Source organism: Alligator sinensis, unplaced genomic scaffold (assembly GCF_000455745.1).
Source record: "Alligator sinensis unplaced genomic scaffold, ASM45574v1 scaffold215_2, whole genome shotgun sequence".
NCBI classification, from domain to species: domain Eukaryota; kingdom Metazoa; phylum Chordata; order Crocodylia; family Alligatoridae; genus Alligator; species Alligator sinensis.
Window position 1 is genome coordinate 1,277,069 of NW_005842400.1, and position 18,082 is coordinate 1,295,150.

At 44.6% G+C, this 18,082-nt stretch overlaps 1 protein-coding gene across 3 annotated transcripts in view; it reads left to right on the forward strand.

Moving 5' to 3' along the window:
* TMEM184B (transmembrane protein 184B) overlaps positions 1-18,082 on the forward strand; it is a 42,593-nt gene that overhangs the window by 12,035 nt on the left and 12,476 nt on the right. For all 3 annotated transcript variants that reach the window (XM_025211328.1, XM_006029856.3, XM_025211329.1), the window contains exons 2-5: positions 5,088-5,348; positions 10,937-11,102; positions 15,603-15,693; positions 16,288-16,363. In XM_025211328.1, the coding sequence (XP_025067113.1) occupies positions 5,148-5,348; positions 10,937-11,102; positions 15,603-15,693; positions 16,288-16,363 (534 nt within the window). In that variant the 5' untranslated portion in view covers positions 5,088-5,147. The remainder of the gene's footprint in view (positions 1-5,087; positions 5,349-10,936; positions 11,103-15,602; positions 15,694-16,287; positions 16,364-18,082) is intronic.

Below are 18,082 nucleotides of genomic sequence, written 5' to 3' on the forward strand. Positions count from 1 at the left end.
AATATTTGAAACCGCAAATGCTGAACCCATGAATAGTAAGGGTTTTCTGTATGCCCAGTGTGTCCCCAGCCTGACCTGAATGGACTAACCCTGTAATTGAGAAGGGCATTGAGCCATTTGGCTTCCAGTCTGTGCTCAGTCCGTCATTAGGAGGGCTTTTTAGTGCCAGTAGTATGGCACTGAAAAAAAGGTGCTATTAAGATAAGGATAGCTATCCTGATGTAAAATCATAATGGATATAAGGCGTTGTAATTTTTTGTCTATTTTTAGCGAAAGGGGTTCAACATTACTCCCCCAGCGGGGGTTGCACTTAACTAGGTGTGACTGGGGTAAAAACTACAGTGCCTGGTCTCTGTCATGATTTTACATCAAGGCCGATGTCTCAGCATAAATAGCATCTTCTTGTTTTTTGCAGATGGCATAGCCTGATAACCTCCCATAGTGATTTCCCACAGATCTGTTGCAGGATAATTTCAAGCCTCAACAAGCTTGATTTGCATTTAAACCCATGCCGTGGAGGTGAAGTGACTCCTGACCTGTAGTAAACAGCACTTGTAATTGTATTCAGAGAGAAACACTTGACTCCAATCCCCCCCCCCCAAAAGTCCTTATTTTATTTTATTTTATTTTATTTTATTTTGCTTTTGATAATCCCAGCCTGGGATCTGGTAAGAATGTATTTATCTGTGAGCGCACTTGTTTGTGTGCCCAATGTGGTCTACCTGCCCAGATGAATTTCAGCTAAAGAAATGGGATTTCTCCTTGTCCCGAGCCATGCATTTTTCTCCTCCCCCTCTTTCATGGGAGTGTAGTTGTGTATTGAGGTTAAGGAAGAATTTTAAAGGGAAATTTCGGGAGTAGAAATACTGAAGAGGAAAAAAATTAGGAAAGAATTCCAGAAGGTGAGACAGGATCACCTTTGCCCTTCCTCACCCCTGTGTCTGATTCCAAAGTGGTGGAGTTGGAGAGATGGGTGGAAAAGGGAAGACAAGATTGGAAGAGCAGAATAAGCAAGCAGGCTCAGGGAGTCATTCCATAAGATACCATTACATTTCATTGTAGTTTTTGAATTATTATTAATTAATTGCATTATCTTAATGTCTCAGCATCAAAGTCGTGGAATGGTCCCCTGCTCTGCTAGACGTTGTGCCAAATGCCAAACAAAAAGATGACGGTCCCTGCCTTAAAGAGCTTACAGGCAAGATGGGACTACAGTTAGGGGGAAAGGAGGAAATGAGGAGATATTATTGCTCAGGGTGACACAGTTGTCTCAGTGTACCGGCAGCCCAGCCACTCTCACATCATGATAGAAGGAAGCAGGACGTTGGCTGCTATGCTTCCCCTGGTTTACCTGTGGCAGGTTAGGGTATTAGGTCTTTGTTGTGTCAGGGTTGAGAGTAGTCTTATGTAAAGTTTAGATTATAATTTGTGTGAGATGGGATGATCCTGCCTCAGGCACAAGGTTGGACTAGATGATTTCCAGAGGTCCCTTCCAGCCCTGCTTCTCTTATGATTCTATGAAAGAGGATTTGGAGGAGAACACTTAGATCAGGGGTGGGCAAAATGCGGCCCGCCAGGCCATTCTATCCGGCCCGTGGGGCCCCTAAAAAATTTAGAAAATTAATATTAATCTGCCCTGGGCTGCCTGTCATGCGACCCTCCATGGCTTGCCAAAACTCAGTAGGCAGCCCTCCGCCCAAAATCATTGCCCACCCCTGACTTAGATGATGGCTTTGCAGATACAGGAATTCCTTCTTAGAAGGAGGGACAACAGCAGAGAAAACATGAAGGTGCCTGTTTGAAAGCATAACAAGTGGGAAATGATGATTGGTATCACAGGCTGATGGGGGGGGTCAACCTCCCAGCAGTGTATAAGAAATTACAGGTGAGAGGAGGTAGCTCATAAAGGACCTTGATGGCAAAGATGAGTAGTTTACCTCTGAGATGATGGAGAAGAGGCACCAGTTACACTATTGCCTCCTATTTCTCATAATATGGTACAATACACATTTTTGTCAGAACCCAAGAGCACCTGCTTTTTACATTTTTTTTTTTTTCATTCCTTCTATTTCCCAAAATGGTCCTATATAAAAATGGACAGGATAACTTTTCTCAAAGGTAAGAATAATTTTGCAGGATCCATGCATTCTGTGTTTTCCTTCTCAACTAGTCATATAGCCTTCTTTCAGTGGTTTTCAGTAGAGAGGAAGTTAACTATGAAGCTAATATCTGTAGATTTTGGTGATTTAAATCTATCAACATTTTGCTACTATGTAACCCGCAATCTGTTTGTCACTAAAAAAATGTGTGCTTTCATACAAATGGCTTTCCCAAGCTCAGTACTCTAAAATGGTACTGGTGTTTTTAAGGTTGTAGGCATAATAAATGTAGGCATAATAAGTGTTATATTTGAGAAATAGTATATAATCATGTGATTGCAGATGTTACATAATCACAAGAGGGCAGTATTTGTGCAACCTCAACTTTAGCATTGTCCTGACTTTTTGGGTGTTTATACAGTGTTTATATTATGTTAGTAGGTTTTTTCTCACCATTGAATTGACTAGATGTGGGGTTTTTTTTCATTTACCAAAAGGGAAAAAAAAGAGAAACAATCATAGGCATTTCACTTTGAAAGCCTTTTGAGTCTTGGCTGACTTGCAGATTGTTGTCTACAAAGTTTGGTGAGGTAATAGTGAAACTCTCCATCCTATTCCAGCCTGCCACTTGAAGGCCCTGGAAGAGAGCCACCTGTTTATGAATCTTAGGCACTCAAACCCGAAATAGGTATCTCCAAATGAAATGGATCAGTTGTGCCACAATGTGTCTTGTGGCACACAGCTGATCCACTTAATTGGGCAAAACGCATATCTCCCCTTGTCTTGCTTTTCATAGTGCGGGACAAGCGGGGAATATGATCTCCCCACTTCCCCTGCCCAGCCAGACCTGGGCTATGGGTCTGAGTGGGGAAAAGCCCTACCTTGCTTCTTCATGATCATGGGGATGATTATGGCTGAACATGGAACCCCAACTTCCCCACTAATGGAGAGGCACCCTGAAATTCCCCAGGGTGCCTCTCTCTAAGTGGGGAAAGTGGGCAGGTGCTCGGGGGCCTTGAGGGCCCCCAAGTCCCCAGAGCACTTGCTCAGTGTGACAGAGAAGGGCAAGCAGCTCAGGCTTCCTGTACTCTTCCACCAGAGAAGTAACAGATGTCCACTGCAATAAAGTGGCAGAGTCTATGACCACCTTTTGTTGTACCACTGATTTTCCTTTCACATTGCACAACAAAGGGTATCAACATCCATAAAACAGCTTATGCTGGCACAAATGCGACATCAGGTAGCATCTGTTTCTAACCTGTAGCTTGGAAAGCTCATCTGCAGAGCTCCCAAGGTGCCTGCATGTACAGCATGCAGTATCATGACCTGACTGCTAGCCTTTTCACTCTAGCACAAGGTGAACTATGGCTATACCTGCTGTGAAGTATGTTAGATGTGCGCTTTCTAAGTTTATTGGGAATGTCTGCTATTTGTCACTGTTGGCTTTTCAGAGGCTTAGAACCCTATCAAATAGAAACTAGTTTCTTCCATAGCCAGCAAAGGCCTTGTCATTCAGTGAGGATAGCTTCCATCCATTTTTTAGCTTTCAGCTCTTGGCTGTTTCCTACAGAAGGTTGTCTTTTGTGGTGTGATGATTACTTATTTTTCCCCATTCCCAAGAAACAAAAATGTTTCTTTGTGAATATTTTGCTTAACATTCATGACTCTGTTCCTCAAACATTTGGAGGAAAAATCATGTCTAATCAGAGGCCATGCTTGGAAAATTTCAGCCCAAAGGGGGAATATTTCAGAAAAAGTAGATGGTCTAGAAAAGAAGTGAAGGCTGGGAAATCCTGATAACAGCTCTTAACTGTAAAGCATCTCTGTTTCTCCCTCTAAAATAAAAGAATGAACCTGCTAAAATGAACCCAGCTGCTTCCCCAACTTACCTTTGTTTTCCTCTTCTTTGTAACATAAGAAGAAAGGAGATAGAAGAATTTCTGTAGGCAGTATCAGGAATAGTATGGGTCACCTATACAAAGTGATGATCTGGATGTGGGGGCATATGTTTTAGAGCAGGTGCATAAATGTTAAGCTCCCAAGAGTCTGCGTTTACTTAGTTAGTTTATGTGGGTAATTGGCTGATTTCTGTTTCTGTAACTTGCTGGTTGGAGCCCCTGGGTTTTCATTCTGGAGATGTGAATTCTAGCCCTGACCCTGCCACTGACTGGTTGGGTGATACTGGCCATATTGCTTCACTTTTCCATGCCTTAGTTTCCACATCTCTGAAATGGGAGTGATGATGATCATCTCCTTTTGCAGTTTAATTTTGAGCTGTCTTGAGAGTACTGTGTAGGGAGAAGGGACTGCCTGCTGGAAGAGGGAGAAGACTCTCTTGCCTTTCTCCCTACATGTGCCTCACCATGCTGTGTGTCCTAGTTTCACACTGTAACTTTGTCACTGCAAGAACTGGTGATGGTAACTAAGGAAAAATGTTTACTCCATGGAGGTGGTACCAAAGCAGTTTCCCCCATATGGTACTAAAAGGTGTTGGGCTGCTTATAGTGCTGTTGTTCAAATGAGATGTAAAACTAATGTTCTGACTGTTTAGAATATAGAGGAGTAGGAGAAGCTTCTCCAAAGAGTAGAATTGCCAATTCTGGTGACAGGTTGAAACACAGCCAGGACTAATTTAAGTTCAGCCTACCTAAATTCCCTTGGCATTTCAATTGGATGCAGTGTTCTTCATTTCCTGTCCTGAAGTATGTTACTGGAGGAGAAGCATGGGGTTGCGGGGTGGAAGTGGTTATTTGTACTACCACCAAATGGGTGCTGCATTTCATCCTAGGGTGTCTGTATTTCACAGACAGGCAAGTGATCCCTACATAGCCCCTACTTACTGTATTTCCTAGGCTACCATAAGGTTTCACTCAGCCTTTTTTGTGCAGCACTCCAGGATCACATGTTAGAAATGCAAAAAGTTATCATGATATTTTGAGTCCATTCAGCTAAGCATAATCCCTTCTGTTTCTCCTTTGGCTTTAACAGGTCTCTTCTCAGAAGTGGCTTTATAGAAACTCCAAGTGGAAATTCTTCTGAGAAGGCACGATGATAGTGGTGACTGGAGTCATGTCAGCCCCTGAACTGGGGTCCAGTGCCACCACTCCAGCTGCGGCTCCCAACTTCTCTTGGATGCCGAATGATGGCAGCCCCACAGCAGTGGAGCAACCGATATTTCTAATGACTACAGCTGCTCAGGCCATCTCAGGTTTCTTTGTATGGACAGCTTTGCTCATCACCTGCCATCAGGTAAAAATCCTATGGCATTTGGCCCCTGTTATTCCCTCTTCCTTCCTCTCATCCATGCTTCCTAAACCAGACGAGTGCATGTGGCATGATGTTCAGTTCCAGTTTTGAGTGTCTCTGTTTGCAGTGGGAGGAGGGGGTGAAGGTACTCTGGTGCTGGAGTGGTGCCAGAGAGCTGCATTTTTTGAGTTAAGTCATTCTTTCTAGTTGAGTCATGGGCTCACCTTAAGGTGTTTTAACCCCTTCCCTTTGAGGAGTCATAAATGGAAGTAAAATAGCTTCTTACCTGTTTTGTGAAGATTAAAGTCCAGTCCACTCTGCAGGGTTTTGCCTGCAGAACTCTTGTGCCACTAGCAAACTTGCGGAGCTGCATGGTGAAAGCAAATCTGTGGTGGCAGAACCCAGAGAGTTGCACCATGTTTGCTGAGTGGAGCAAGATTTCTGCAACTACCTGGCAGCCGGCAGAAGACAACAGTAAATGCTCCAGGATCTCCAAACAGCTGCTGCAGTCACTTCAGCAGCCAGTGCCTTCCCAGGGTACAGTTCACACTTGGGCAGCCCAGCTACTGAGTCTGCAGGAAGTGAATGTGCTCTGGCGACTTGGCAACAGCAGCAGCTCTGTTGGTGGAAGCTCTGGTGTCAGAGGCAGATAGGTTTAGGTATAGCCTAATATGAGTGGGGAAGGTGGTGAAGAAAGCATTAGCCTGCGACTCAGAGGAGGCAACTGATGCTTAGTGCTACATGAATTCTGCAGTAAGGGATTTGGTAGAAGGAAAGTATGTAAGTGGTGCAGGTATCCTCATCAGGCTACTTGAAGATCAGCTCTGCTCCTAAAGGATATGATGATGTGACGCACTGGGGTGACAAGGCTTCTGGATTACTAGCGGATACTTGAGAACTCTGCTGCCCTGGGGGAAGCACTCTTTCTGTGCATGGAGAAGAGAAAGGCATACCTCTTAGGTCTAGGTCATCCTGGGTCTTCTGTGGTGGAGAGGACTGAGTCCTAAGCTGATAACCAAAAAGCTGGTGGTTCAAACCTGTTTGTGGGCAACTAGTGTTAAGTCTCAATTTTAATATTAAGTCTCAATTTCTGGCCCTGGCTGGGTTCAAATTTTGGAAAGAGGATGAAGCTAGACTGTTCTCAGTGGTGGCAGGTGACATAACAGGGAGCAATGGTCTCAAGTTGCAGCAAGGGAAGTTTAAGCTCATTTTTAGGTTAGGTATTAGGAAGAACTTTCTCACTAGAAGGGCAGTAAAACCCTGGAACAGGTTACCCAGAGAGGTGGTGGAAGCTCCATCCTTAGAGGTTTTCAAAACCTGGCTAGACAAAGCTTTGACTGGGATGATCTAGTTGGTGTTGGTCCTGCTTTGAGCAAGGGGGTTGGACTAGATGACTTCCTGAGGTTCCTTCCAACCCTAACTTTCTATGATTGGCAGATTGTAGTACCATTGTGTGCAAAATGTTCCAGTAGTTGGGTAGCTGCATGTGTCATGTCTCATCTTCCCTCCACTCTTCAAGACTATAAGGAGCAAGCTTGACATGCAGTGAGCCCTGGGGGAGGGATATGTGAAGAAAGGGAGATCCTTGTTAAGGATGTGGAAGACTGAAGCACTTTTCCTGCCTGTTTGCCTGAAGAAGGGTGACTGTGCCCAAAAGCTGGCTAAGAACTTTTTTTCCAATTACTCAGTTGGTCTAATAAAAGATATCACATCTACTCAAAAAGCCTCATTAGCAGAGGCACATGAGAATTGCTATGCTAGGTCTGCTTATTCCAGTAGCATGTCTTCAGCAGTGATCAAGGCCTGTTGTTGCAGTTCCTGGGCTAGATGCATCTCTGTTATTTTCCTTGTCTCTTTGGATGCATTCCTTCGGCTGTCAGGCCTTGTGTCCTGACCTCTTCCAGCGTGCAGTTCTGCAGTTCTCCCATTTCTGGGCCAGGCCATGAGCTCCAGTAAGTACCCTGTGGTTTAAACTTGCTTATCCAGCAGGTAGAACAGAGTTCAGGAACAAGTCATTATTCCTTTTGGTGGGTGTGGCTAGTGCTGTGCATTGACCAGACGGCCTTTTGAAACCAGAAGCAGTTGCCAACAGCAAGAAAACAGCATTTGGAGAGGCGATTTTAAAATAGCCTCCACTCGCGTCTATCTCACCTAAGTCTTACTTTTCCCCTGTAGTAACCTAGGAAGGCCCAACTTCTGACATTCCCTAGGAGGATGCTGGGTGGTTCTTCTCAGCAGTTACTCTCTTCTCTTGAGATAAATATGCTTTTATAGCCTGCCAGACTTTTGGTTACTTGGTTACCTGTGTTTGCAGGCATTTTCCTGTGTTTGATTCTTCAGGTCAACCAGAGAGGAAGCAATATCTTAAGGTTTATAGTCCTGGTATGGTCCCTCAACAAGTGTCAAATGTTTGTGGATAGTTAGCATATCTTGATCCATTCTCCCCCATCTAACCTCGTTTTCCCAGCAACCCTGAGTTCTATTGGACCAATATAGTCACAGCAAACAGTCCTATAACCAGGCCAATGTACTTTCCTTTAGGGCATCTCCAAATTCATCATACCTGATCTTTAGAGGAATATGAGTACCCCTTCCCTACAGCAAAGCATTTGACCATTTGAGTACTGCTGTAAATTGAGGTGTGGGCAGGGAGACGGAAGGAGACGTGAAGGTGCTGATATTGTGCCGTAATTTATGACGCTTAATTACTCTCTTGCTGTATCTTGCTGTTTTGTAGCTGCGTCAGCTATTAGTTCATCAGATGATCAGCCACGTATCGTTTTAAATCCAGTGCATGGTGCTTGCTTTGATCTCTCCTGCCAGTAATAAGCCAAATTCCACTGTGGAAAGGAGTAGCAGGAAATGTCTGCTTCCCTTCCCCCTTTGCCCCTTTTTCTAGGGCAGGTGCTCTGGGTGCCAGTACAAGTCAAATCCAACATCCTGTTCTGTACATAGCCATCACGTGCATTGGAATACATGGTGGGAAGTGTAAGCCCTATTATTTATCAACCTGTGTTTTGTACCTAGGGGTTCATGAATTCCATAGTGGTGACTGCAAGCTGTCCATTGCAGAGCAGGACAGTCTGGTGAGGTGCAAAAACAGATTAGTCACCAGCAATACCTGCAGGGTGAATAAGAGCAACAGCCACAGGGGGAACAATTAAAGTGGTATTGATACTACTGATTCAGAGCACAGATGGATCACTTGTCATGAGCAGGGAGGAATCCCTTCCTTGTGGTATAGCTCTGCACAGTTAGGCATGTTCAGCGTTTCTTTGAAGAATCCGGTGTCAGAGACAGAGCGTTGGATTCATTGTGGCAGTGGGCTCCTCTGTGGCAGGTCCTCCCTGAGGGGTGTACACATTGAAGGGTCCTACTGACATCCTAAAAGTGAAGCTTGGAGCTATGATAACTGTGGTGCCTGCTATCCCTGAGCTGTGTTAGGTTTACTTGAAGGAGGGTTACTGGATTGGGAAGAGGGAAAAAATACCACTCTGGTTGTTTGGGGTTTTTTTTCTAAAATTGCATTCAGAAGACCTTGTCTCTGAGGCCCATGTCCCCTACTGTTTCAATAGCAGGCTTCTTGACCATCAGGGTGTTTGCCAGAGGTAGGTCTTTGAGAGGTGGTGTTGGAATCCTTTTGTTGCCACCAGGCCTGTATGGAAGGCTGATTTGTGTACCTTCGGTAGTGGGCTTTGTACGTTGACAAATAAGTACAATGTTCCTTTCCATCCTAGGACTATTTTTTGGTAACAGTTAAGTCTGTTGTTAGAAGATGGCTGTTCTAGGGAGAGCTTTTTTGGAGTGTGACTTAGGGTGATTTTGCGATGGCTGATAAACCCCCAATTGTTGGAGAGAATGAATAGGATTTTGACATCCTTGTTAGTTCTGCTAGATGGGTAGAAAGGGAATAAGGACAGTGATTTTTGGATAGATTATAGGGGAGATAAGTGTGAATGAGAGAAAATGAGGTAAGGAAAGCAAAACATGTACAAAAGCAGTCACTGTGTTTACTTGAATACAAGACAAGGTTTTTTCCCCCCAGTTAGCATGGGGGAAAAAAGCCCTTCGTCTTATAATCACATAAAAGGAAATCTCACTAAATACATTGTCTCTCATTAAACTGCTGCCAAAAGCAGCATGTGGTCAGCAATGGAAACCAACTATGAAGTTAATTTAATTGGCAAACATGTTGATGGGGATCTACTATAGAATAAGTTAGTGTAGCCCATCTGGATAAGACATATGGTACTGCCTGTTAAGCATAGTCTCCCTTACCACCGACTCAAGTCATGGTGATCATGACATTGCATACAATTCACCCAAAATCTCTCTGTTGCCCCCTCTGTCAGCCTATCACATGTGATTAGTGTGGCCCTGTCCTCGATGGGGTGAAGCTGGATGAGGTTGCCCTTCGCCTTATCTGTATATTAATTTTTGGAGCATCCTAGGACTTGTGACAAGATCACTCATTTCCAGTCATGAGTGGGGACTAATTAGCACATGGGTCCTTTTTGTGGGTTTTTTTGGAGTATACACATATACTGAGCAATGCTGAGCTGTGGGGTCACCATGGCTTGAAATGATTTGATTCTGGTGGGGGCCAGCCAAATGAACTTTGTGATAAATTGCAAGCCTTTGGCTTTGGACGTATATAAGTAGACTCCTTCCTAGCTTGCTCCTGCAGCCACGTGGCTGAGGGCAAGCAAAACTCGGGAGCATCCAAACCCTAAGTCTGGGCTTGGTTCTGTATGTTGGATGCCTGTCAGAGGATTTGGGAGTATCTGAAACCCCAGGTGGGGGTGGAGGATGCTTGCTGGTAGCAGGACCACATATGGTTCTTTAATGAATCACATGGATTTGGAATAGATTTGTCTTGGGACATGAAACATTTTCTATTAAAAAAAAAAAAAAAGGGGTCAAAGTGCTGTGCGAAATTGTGTTTGTGAAGTACCTGTGCTAAAACTTTGCAGTTCCAAAAAAGGGTAACGTATCAATTCTGGATGAACTAAGTGCAAGGGTACTATATGCAAATTGCTACAGCCATGTTTAATTTCAAGGTTATTGTTTTCAAATTTGCTCCTTGCTTCCATGTGCTCAGGGAGAGCAGGTTCTGACAGTAAGGAAAGGGGGAAAGGGCTGCCAGAGGAAAAGATGGGGGGGAAGTAGAAAGCAAAGGGCTACCTGACCCCCTAGACTTATTTTTCCTGCTGTAGCAGTAAGAGGACAGAATTAAAGGCAAAACTCCAATAATTAGATTCTATACCTGGAACATGATGATAAATTTATAAATTTTCCACATATAGAATTTAATTAATGAGGAGGTCATTTTATGATTAAGTAAATATGGTAATCCCATCTCTCTGGAAGCTGGACCAGGATTCCTGACTTGCTATGCACAGGCCACTGTGGGTGGTCAGAAGGTGACAGTAACATTTTGATCCCTGTCAGCTTGAGGCTGCATTGCAACAGGTGATCTAGGGAGGAGTTCTGTTTCCCATTCCCAGTCCCCACTGGCCACCTGGCTTTACTTTATCGATACTCTGGGTTTGATGTATCACTGATCCCATTCACTGTCTTCTTCTCTTCAGATCTATATGCATCTGCGCTGCTACAGCTGCCCTAATGAGCAGCGCTATATTGTCCGGATCCTTTTCATTGTGCCCATTTATGCCTTCGACTCCTGGCTCAGCCTCCTGTTCTTCACCAATGACCAGTACTATGTTTACTTTGGTACTGTGCGGGACTGCTATGAAGGTAAGGAGAGGTGACCCGGGAAGTTGGCCTCATGTGGGTTTTGCTATTTACAAGCTGGAAGGCAAGGGCTGGTACTACAAGTAGACAGGAAGTGCGGAGGATAGTGGCTTCATCAGAGGGCTAGGATTGGCAGTGATGGCCCCAAACTGTATAGGAATGGCAGATTTCAGTATAAGGGAACATCTTCCCTCATAACAGGCTTCCATAAGAGTGTCAGGACATATTGTGACTCCTCTAAGGATGCTGCTTAGAGACAAAGCTTAGGAAGATATTTTCTGCTGTTTCAGCCCTGGATTCATCATTTCAGAGGAGGCATACAAGGGTCTGACTAGGGCTGTGCAAAGCTTCGGTCCCTGATTCGATTTGGCGGAGATTTAGTCCGATTCGGTGACTGAATCTGAATCGAATCAGAGGACCCTTTAATCTCTCTGAATCGATTCGGACATAGACACAGCTTTAAATGTTTTTTCTACATACCTCTAGGTAGTAGGTGGCTCATGAATGCTGTGATGTTGGGGCACGTGAAGTGTCCCGCAGAAGTGTAGGGGGCTCCCCAGCGTGCTTGGCAGTAGACCTGAAAGTGGAGCAGAAGCACTTCTGGTCCACTTCCGGGTCCACTGGGGAGCGTACTGGAGGCCGGCCGCCCCCCCGCCCTCCCCCAGCTCAGCGGCTGGGGCCTCCTCGGGCCGGGGGGGGAGCCGGCTGGGGGGGCCCGGGGGGGGGGGGGGCGCTCCCCTGCGCACTCTTCGGCAGACCCAGAATTGGACTAGAAATATTTCTGGTCCACTTACAGGTTCACCACCGAGCACGTGAAGGGGCCCCCCCCTCCTGTAGGATGCTTCATGCATCCCAGCATCGCAGCGATCACAAGCCACGCTGGTATCTTGAGGTATGGAGAAAAAACTTTTTAAACTCTGTCTATGTCCGAATCGCTGATTCTCCGAATCGGCATTGAATCTTCAGATTTGGATTCAGCTGAATCGAATCTGGGACAGTGATCCGAATCAGCAAATGGAATCACTGTCCCTGATTCAATCCGAATCGAATAGGGCCCACTCCACACACCTCTAAGTCTGACTGCCTGTGAAGGTTGAAGCTCTCAAAATGTAAGGTTCTAGCCCCAGGGTCTTGGGCAGATTTCAGAATGGCTAATTATATTGTGCCCTTCCTAAAACTCCCTGGGTAGTTTCCTTTGGCAAATTTATTCTTCTCTTTCCATCCTGTGACTGTTTGCAAGGTGTCATTGGCAAAGAAGGCTGTCATGCGGTCACTGTGCTTCAGTGCCGTGTCACTGTGAAGTGCCTGTCATCTTTGTAAAATGCCTTGCAATGCTATTTATTGCACTTTCCTAAGGATGTGACTTGCCCATCAAAAGATGACAACAGTTTTGGGGTTACATGTGAGAGAAACAACCAGTCTCCAAAATAAATGCATTAGCTAAGCCTCCCTTCTGATCTCATTCAGAAAGGGAGCCTTCTACCCAAGCTTGGCAGTCTGTGTCTTCCTGGAGTAGTTTCATTTTGCTGCTGGTTTTGTGTGTGCATCCCAACTAAATTGCACCTTGTTTAGAGGGTTGGTTATTACTGAGATCTGCATTGCAGAGGGAAGCCCTGGGTGTGTGGACAAATTAATCTGCTTGAGGGACCAGCAGGCCTCCTCATGCCTATGACACTGCATTGAGACACAATAACAGATGGCAGATGCACGCACGCATGCAATGCAGAGGCCATCTTTATTCAGGATTTTTTGTTTTTTTTCTCTCACTCCTCTGTGTGTGCGCGCATATATGCGTGCATGTGTATGTATGTGCACACGCACACATGCCTAGCAGGGAGCCTGCTGCTCTGTGAAACTCATTGCCTAGCAACAGCTATTATCCCCTCCACCTTGCCTAGGGAGTTTGCAAACATCACAGCATCTGCTCAGGAGGCAACCCGCTTTTCTAAAGTTCACCAGCTTGTTCACTTTTGCAATGAATAGACAACAAGTGGGAGGAAAAAAATCCTCTATGAACAGCTTCAAAACTATACTAATGACAAACAGGCAATAAACAGACATCTCCCTTCTCTTCCCCCTCCCCCCCATCCTTTTCTTCTCCTTCAAGGAAGAATTTTTACTCTTGATAGAGGGCTGTACTGGGAGGGAAGCATATTTTTTATTATTCGTTGCTGTCATACAAATTGAAATCTGTGTTGTGACAGACAAGGGCTTCTCTTTGTGGCAGACATTTTTGGGCTGTAGCAGTGAATACATTTTTTTTGGTTCTGCTCTCTACCCTGATGCTACAGCTATAAACACCTGATGCCAAAGTGAATGACACAAGTGGTTTCTTTCTTTCTGTCTTTTGTGATGATGTCACAAATGCCTTGGATGAATCTGGGCTGGAAGGGGAAGATCTGATCTAGTGCAACTGTCTTTGATAATATCACTTTGTTTCTTTTGGGTTGAGTGCGGGCAGATGTCCTCGTTCTTTTTTGTGTTGATTTTGTCTCATTCCCATCACTTTTGGATGGACAACTGGCATTGCAAGGAACACATTAGAGGGGGTGGAGGAGCTGCTGGAGAGCAAGTGTAGCTTCTTACCTCGTAGGGGTTGGAAGCTGTCTCTTTTGAGTCAAAGGGCCAAATCCTAGTCCACCTATTAGATCTATAAGTAGATTTAGCTGTCTTAAGTGCAGTTTTATTTTACCCTGCTCAAGTTCCTGAAAAAACAGTTCATGCATAAAGTAGGTGAATTGTAAGGGTGAGATGGCCATGTTTTACAAAAGTAGATGCTTTAATGGATTTTTGGGACATACATAAATGGATGAACAGATGGAATAAATCATGCTTAGGTGCCTAAGTCTACTTAGACACCTTTATAGGTGGAATAGAACCTAGCCCTAAGTTGCAACATGGGTAACTGCAGACCAGGTATTTATTAAAATACAAAAACAAAACAAACAACAACATTAGAAAGTATATTCTGCATTCTGCTTTGTTGGTTTAAATTGATGTTTTCCCAGAATCCATTATGGTCCAAAAACAAGGGCTATAGGTGGAATAACATTCGTCTCAATTACATAAATGGAAGTGGATAGATGTTGACACTTCAAGTGCTGTACCATTCTCTTCAATTAAAGATATCTATCTGGCAGTGGTTGGACAGTAGAATTAACTTCATGTGCAAGTATATAGGGTGTATGTCAAGCAGCTTTTTTTGGTAAGCTCACAGCTTGTTTGTTTCAGTTTGTGGACACTTTCCCAAGGAGGATTAACTTTCTTGTGGTCCAGCTTCTTTCAGAGGGTTGGGTTCTCGGCCTTGTGTGCTGGATATTGTTTTTTTTTTTTCATCGGGAAGTTTCCCTGGTATGTCTCTCTTGAATTTAATAATGTTTTTTCATTGTATTATGGACGTACCAACACACTTCAATCCATTTGGGGATCACAAGATAACTGGTGTGGTTTGTTCACACCAGTTTTTGAATAAACAGGGAAATTCTCTCCTCAAAAGAGCTCATAGTTCAGCTTACCTCAGGATGCAGCAGGAGGCATCATGTTGACCAGAAAAATGGTCGTGAGAGCCTGTGGGGATTATAGGCTAGCCATGTGCATGACTAAAGGGTTTTGAACCCTTGGGAAACTTTATAAACAGAATGAAAGTTCCTACCAACCTTTCATCTGGCTATTATCAGTTGCCTGTTTACTGGATGCTTCAACAGAATGGGTCATGAAGAGAGAAACCTGAAGGAGGACTAGGTGTTCGCTGGTTTGTGGAGGGCATTGCTCATACAGGATGTTGCAGAAGAGAAAAAAAATGCTTCCCTTAGGGAAGGCACACTGGAAGGTGATGAGGGGCACTTCTTCAGGCACCCAGTTAGTGAAAAATGCTACAGCTTTTTGAAGAATAATAAACCAGACTGCAAAATGTAACGATCTCCATAAAGCACAGGAACAAAGCTTCCCTCCACAGGTTACCCTTTCTTTTTTCTCAGTCTCGCTGTAGAGGCAATGTGTCTGCACTGGAGAGACTGCACTCATCAGGTCTCAAGCTAAGTAGTGTTGAGTTTGAGTTTTGCTTGTATTGAAGACCTTAAAGTAAATGCAGGGTACACAAAGATGTCAGGTGGATGATTCATTAGTGAGGCTTTTTCACCTGTGTTTGTTCTAGTTTATTGCCCCACAGTGAGACTCAGGAGCTCTGTGTCTGTGGAAGTGGTATCTGATGGATATAATGTGAAGTGGAGACTGTGGTCAGAGTGGTTTTTGTTAAAGTCCCATGACACTTTTTGCAGAAGTAGAACCATTAGTCCTAGTGCCCTAGCCAAATGCTGAGTTGGTTCGTCACGTAACTGCTGAGGTAGGAGGATGAGCGAACTGTAGGAAAACAATCTGGGATGCTTCAGGATGACAGATGCTGCACAGACAGTGGTTTCTGATGTTTTGTTCATAGCCTGCACAGCAGCTTCTTGCCTCTTTTTAACCAGATCAGAATCATGATAAACTTCAATGTCTTCACAGCCTTTGTGATCTACAACTTCCTCAGTCTCTGCTATGAGTACCTTGGTGGGGAGAGCTCCATCATGTCTGAGATCAGAGGGAAATCAATTGAGTGAGTACCTGGAGTCTACCTACAGCATGCATCTCTTTCCCACCTTTCTTTGCAGGCAGCCCCTGTATCACAGGCTTCATCTTACACCTGCCACTGAGAACTTTGTGGTGGAGCAAATGTATGGTGAACAGGCTGATGCTATCTGGATCATTAAGCACACAACTGAAAATGTGCACCTGCATCATTGCACGTTAACAGAATTGAATTATAGTTTCCTGTTCACCTAGCTTCCCTGGAGTTTCTTCTCTCCATGGCCCCGCTGCCCTCCCCCCACCCCAGATCATCCTTAAATCTTTCTTTTCCTCAGTCAATACTAACTGCAGCTGCCTTTTCACATTTTCTAGTAACATTTTTCCTCCTCTTTCTAGTCAACAACTGCCCTCCCACAAATTGGGTTTGGAAGGGGGGGGATCAGAGTGTCACTTCAAATGCAAAACATGCCTCTCTGAAGGAGACCATGCTGGCTATCAGTATAGCCATGATTTACTTGGCCTGTGAAAAGCAAGAATCTTAGATTCTTGGTAGGACAGTGGAGGAGCAAGGGCCTGCATCCTTTATCTTACCCTAAATAACCCTGCTGTTTTGCTTTTTCAGATCCAGCTGCATGTATGGGACTTGCTGCCTGTGGGGAAAGACGTATTCCATTGGGTTCCTGAGATTCTGCAAACAGGTACAAGTCCTAGGAAACTCTGATTCTCTGTACACAGCCCAGAAGGAACAGCACCTACCCCATAGAGCTGCTGAGATGAGCACTTCTTTAGACCCTCCTCTTTTAAGGGGATTGTAAGGTGCCTCTGGGAGAGACACATGGGTAGCGGGAATAAATCAGTCTGTTGTGGTAACATTTAAAGATTACATTTCTCTACCCAGCCAAAACTGGAAAGACCCAGTAAGAGAAGAGGCCTGTCCTCTCTACAGGATATGATCTCAATGCTAGGACTTGATGCTTGTTTCCTTCTTGCTCCTGGAATGGCGAGGTCCCAGTTCCTCTACAAGAATGTAGTGTCTGCTTGGGTTGCAGACATCCTGAGTTGTGTAAGCATCCCTTGAGTTCCCAGCTATGCTGCTGTGGTTAGGAGAGGGATTGTCATGACAGAGCACTTGTAGAGGAACTTTCCTCCAGAATATTGCTCACCATTTCTGGTCTGTAGTCTGGAATGGGAGTCAGAAAAAAAGAGAGAGTGAAATGATGATGTACCCATTATAGTCAGGCTTGGGGTCTATGAGGCCATTGCTTCTGGCCACCACAAGGTAGCAGTAAAGTTGAAGGGTATTGCTGAGCTGCTGAAATTTAATGTGATGTAATTCTCTGTAGACACCATAGAACTGGTATGGTCAGATTGGGCTATTGTAGTTGTTCCCCAGAGAGGGCTGAATTCCATTTTTAGTTATTGTCTGCGTTTCTTAAATGTGTCTTCCTTCCTTATCCTTTTTTACTTGTCTCTCCTGCCTTTGTGGATCTCTTCCTTTCTTTCCCCATGTATTTCCTTCTTGATCTGGGCTTACTTCTGCCCCATTCTCCACTCCATCTGTTAGAGTTGTGAGGAATGGAACAGCTAATGTTGACATTTGAAGTGCCATTGAGGTAACAGCCCAGTGAGATTAACTGGGGGAAAGGGGATTCTCTCCTCTTAGAACTGTTGTTTCAGGCTCTCATCAGTGTCAGGCAGACATCACTGTGTAAGTTGGGCTTATTTTGTATTGGGAATGGCTTTGTACAGTGATGAGGACAGGAAGCTTACATGAAAGCAGGGAGTCTGGACATGCTATGTACACTATGCAGTCTCCATAAATATGCAGCCCATCCCCACTACTTGATAATTCTGGTGTAGATGGATGCTTTCCTATGTTCTCTCACTTCCTTGCATCACAGTAAGCAGCTTGTCCAGATGAGACTGCCCCTTCCAGCTCCCTACACTGCTCTCTAATTTGTTAAACTGTGAGTGTTGCAGAGGAATATGATCACTTTCTGCCTGCTCCATGGAATTCGGGCTGAGAGCAGCTCAGGTGGGAGTGTACACCTAGAGCCTCCAGCCCTGGTGAGCAAGAAAACTTCCAGGGCAGCTTCCCGCATGTTAAACTAAGTGTTAATTATTGCTGTGATAATCAGCAGAGGAAAACCCGGTTGAAGGAAGCACTTTGCCTGGTCTTGTTCCCACTCTGAGCCTCTCAGCTGTTCTCAGCCCTATCTGCGCTGAAGGTATCTTCAGCACTATAGCTATTCCCATCTTATCCCTGTAATACTGAGTTGTTTTCAGATAGGCTTCTGCTTTCTGCAAATCAGTCATGTTTAGTTCAGACAGTTTCCTTAACGATTACTTTGCGTCAGTTTTCCATCAGCCCAAGGGGATCACCTCGCCTGACAGGATTCAGGATCACCAGGGAAAGA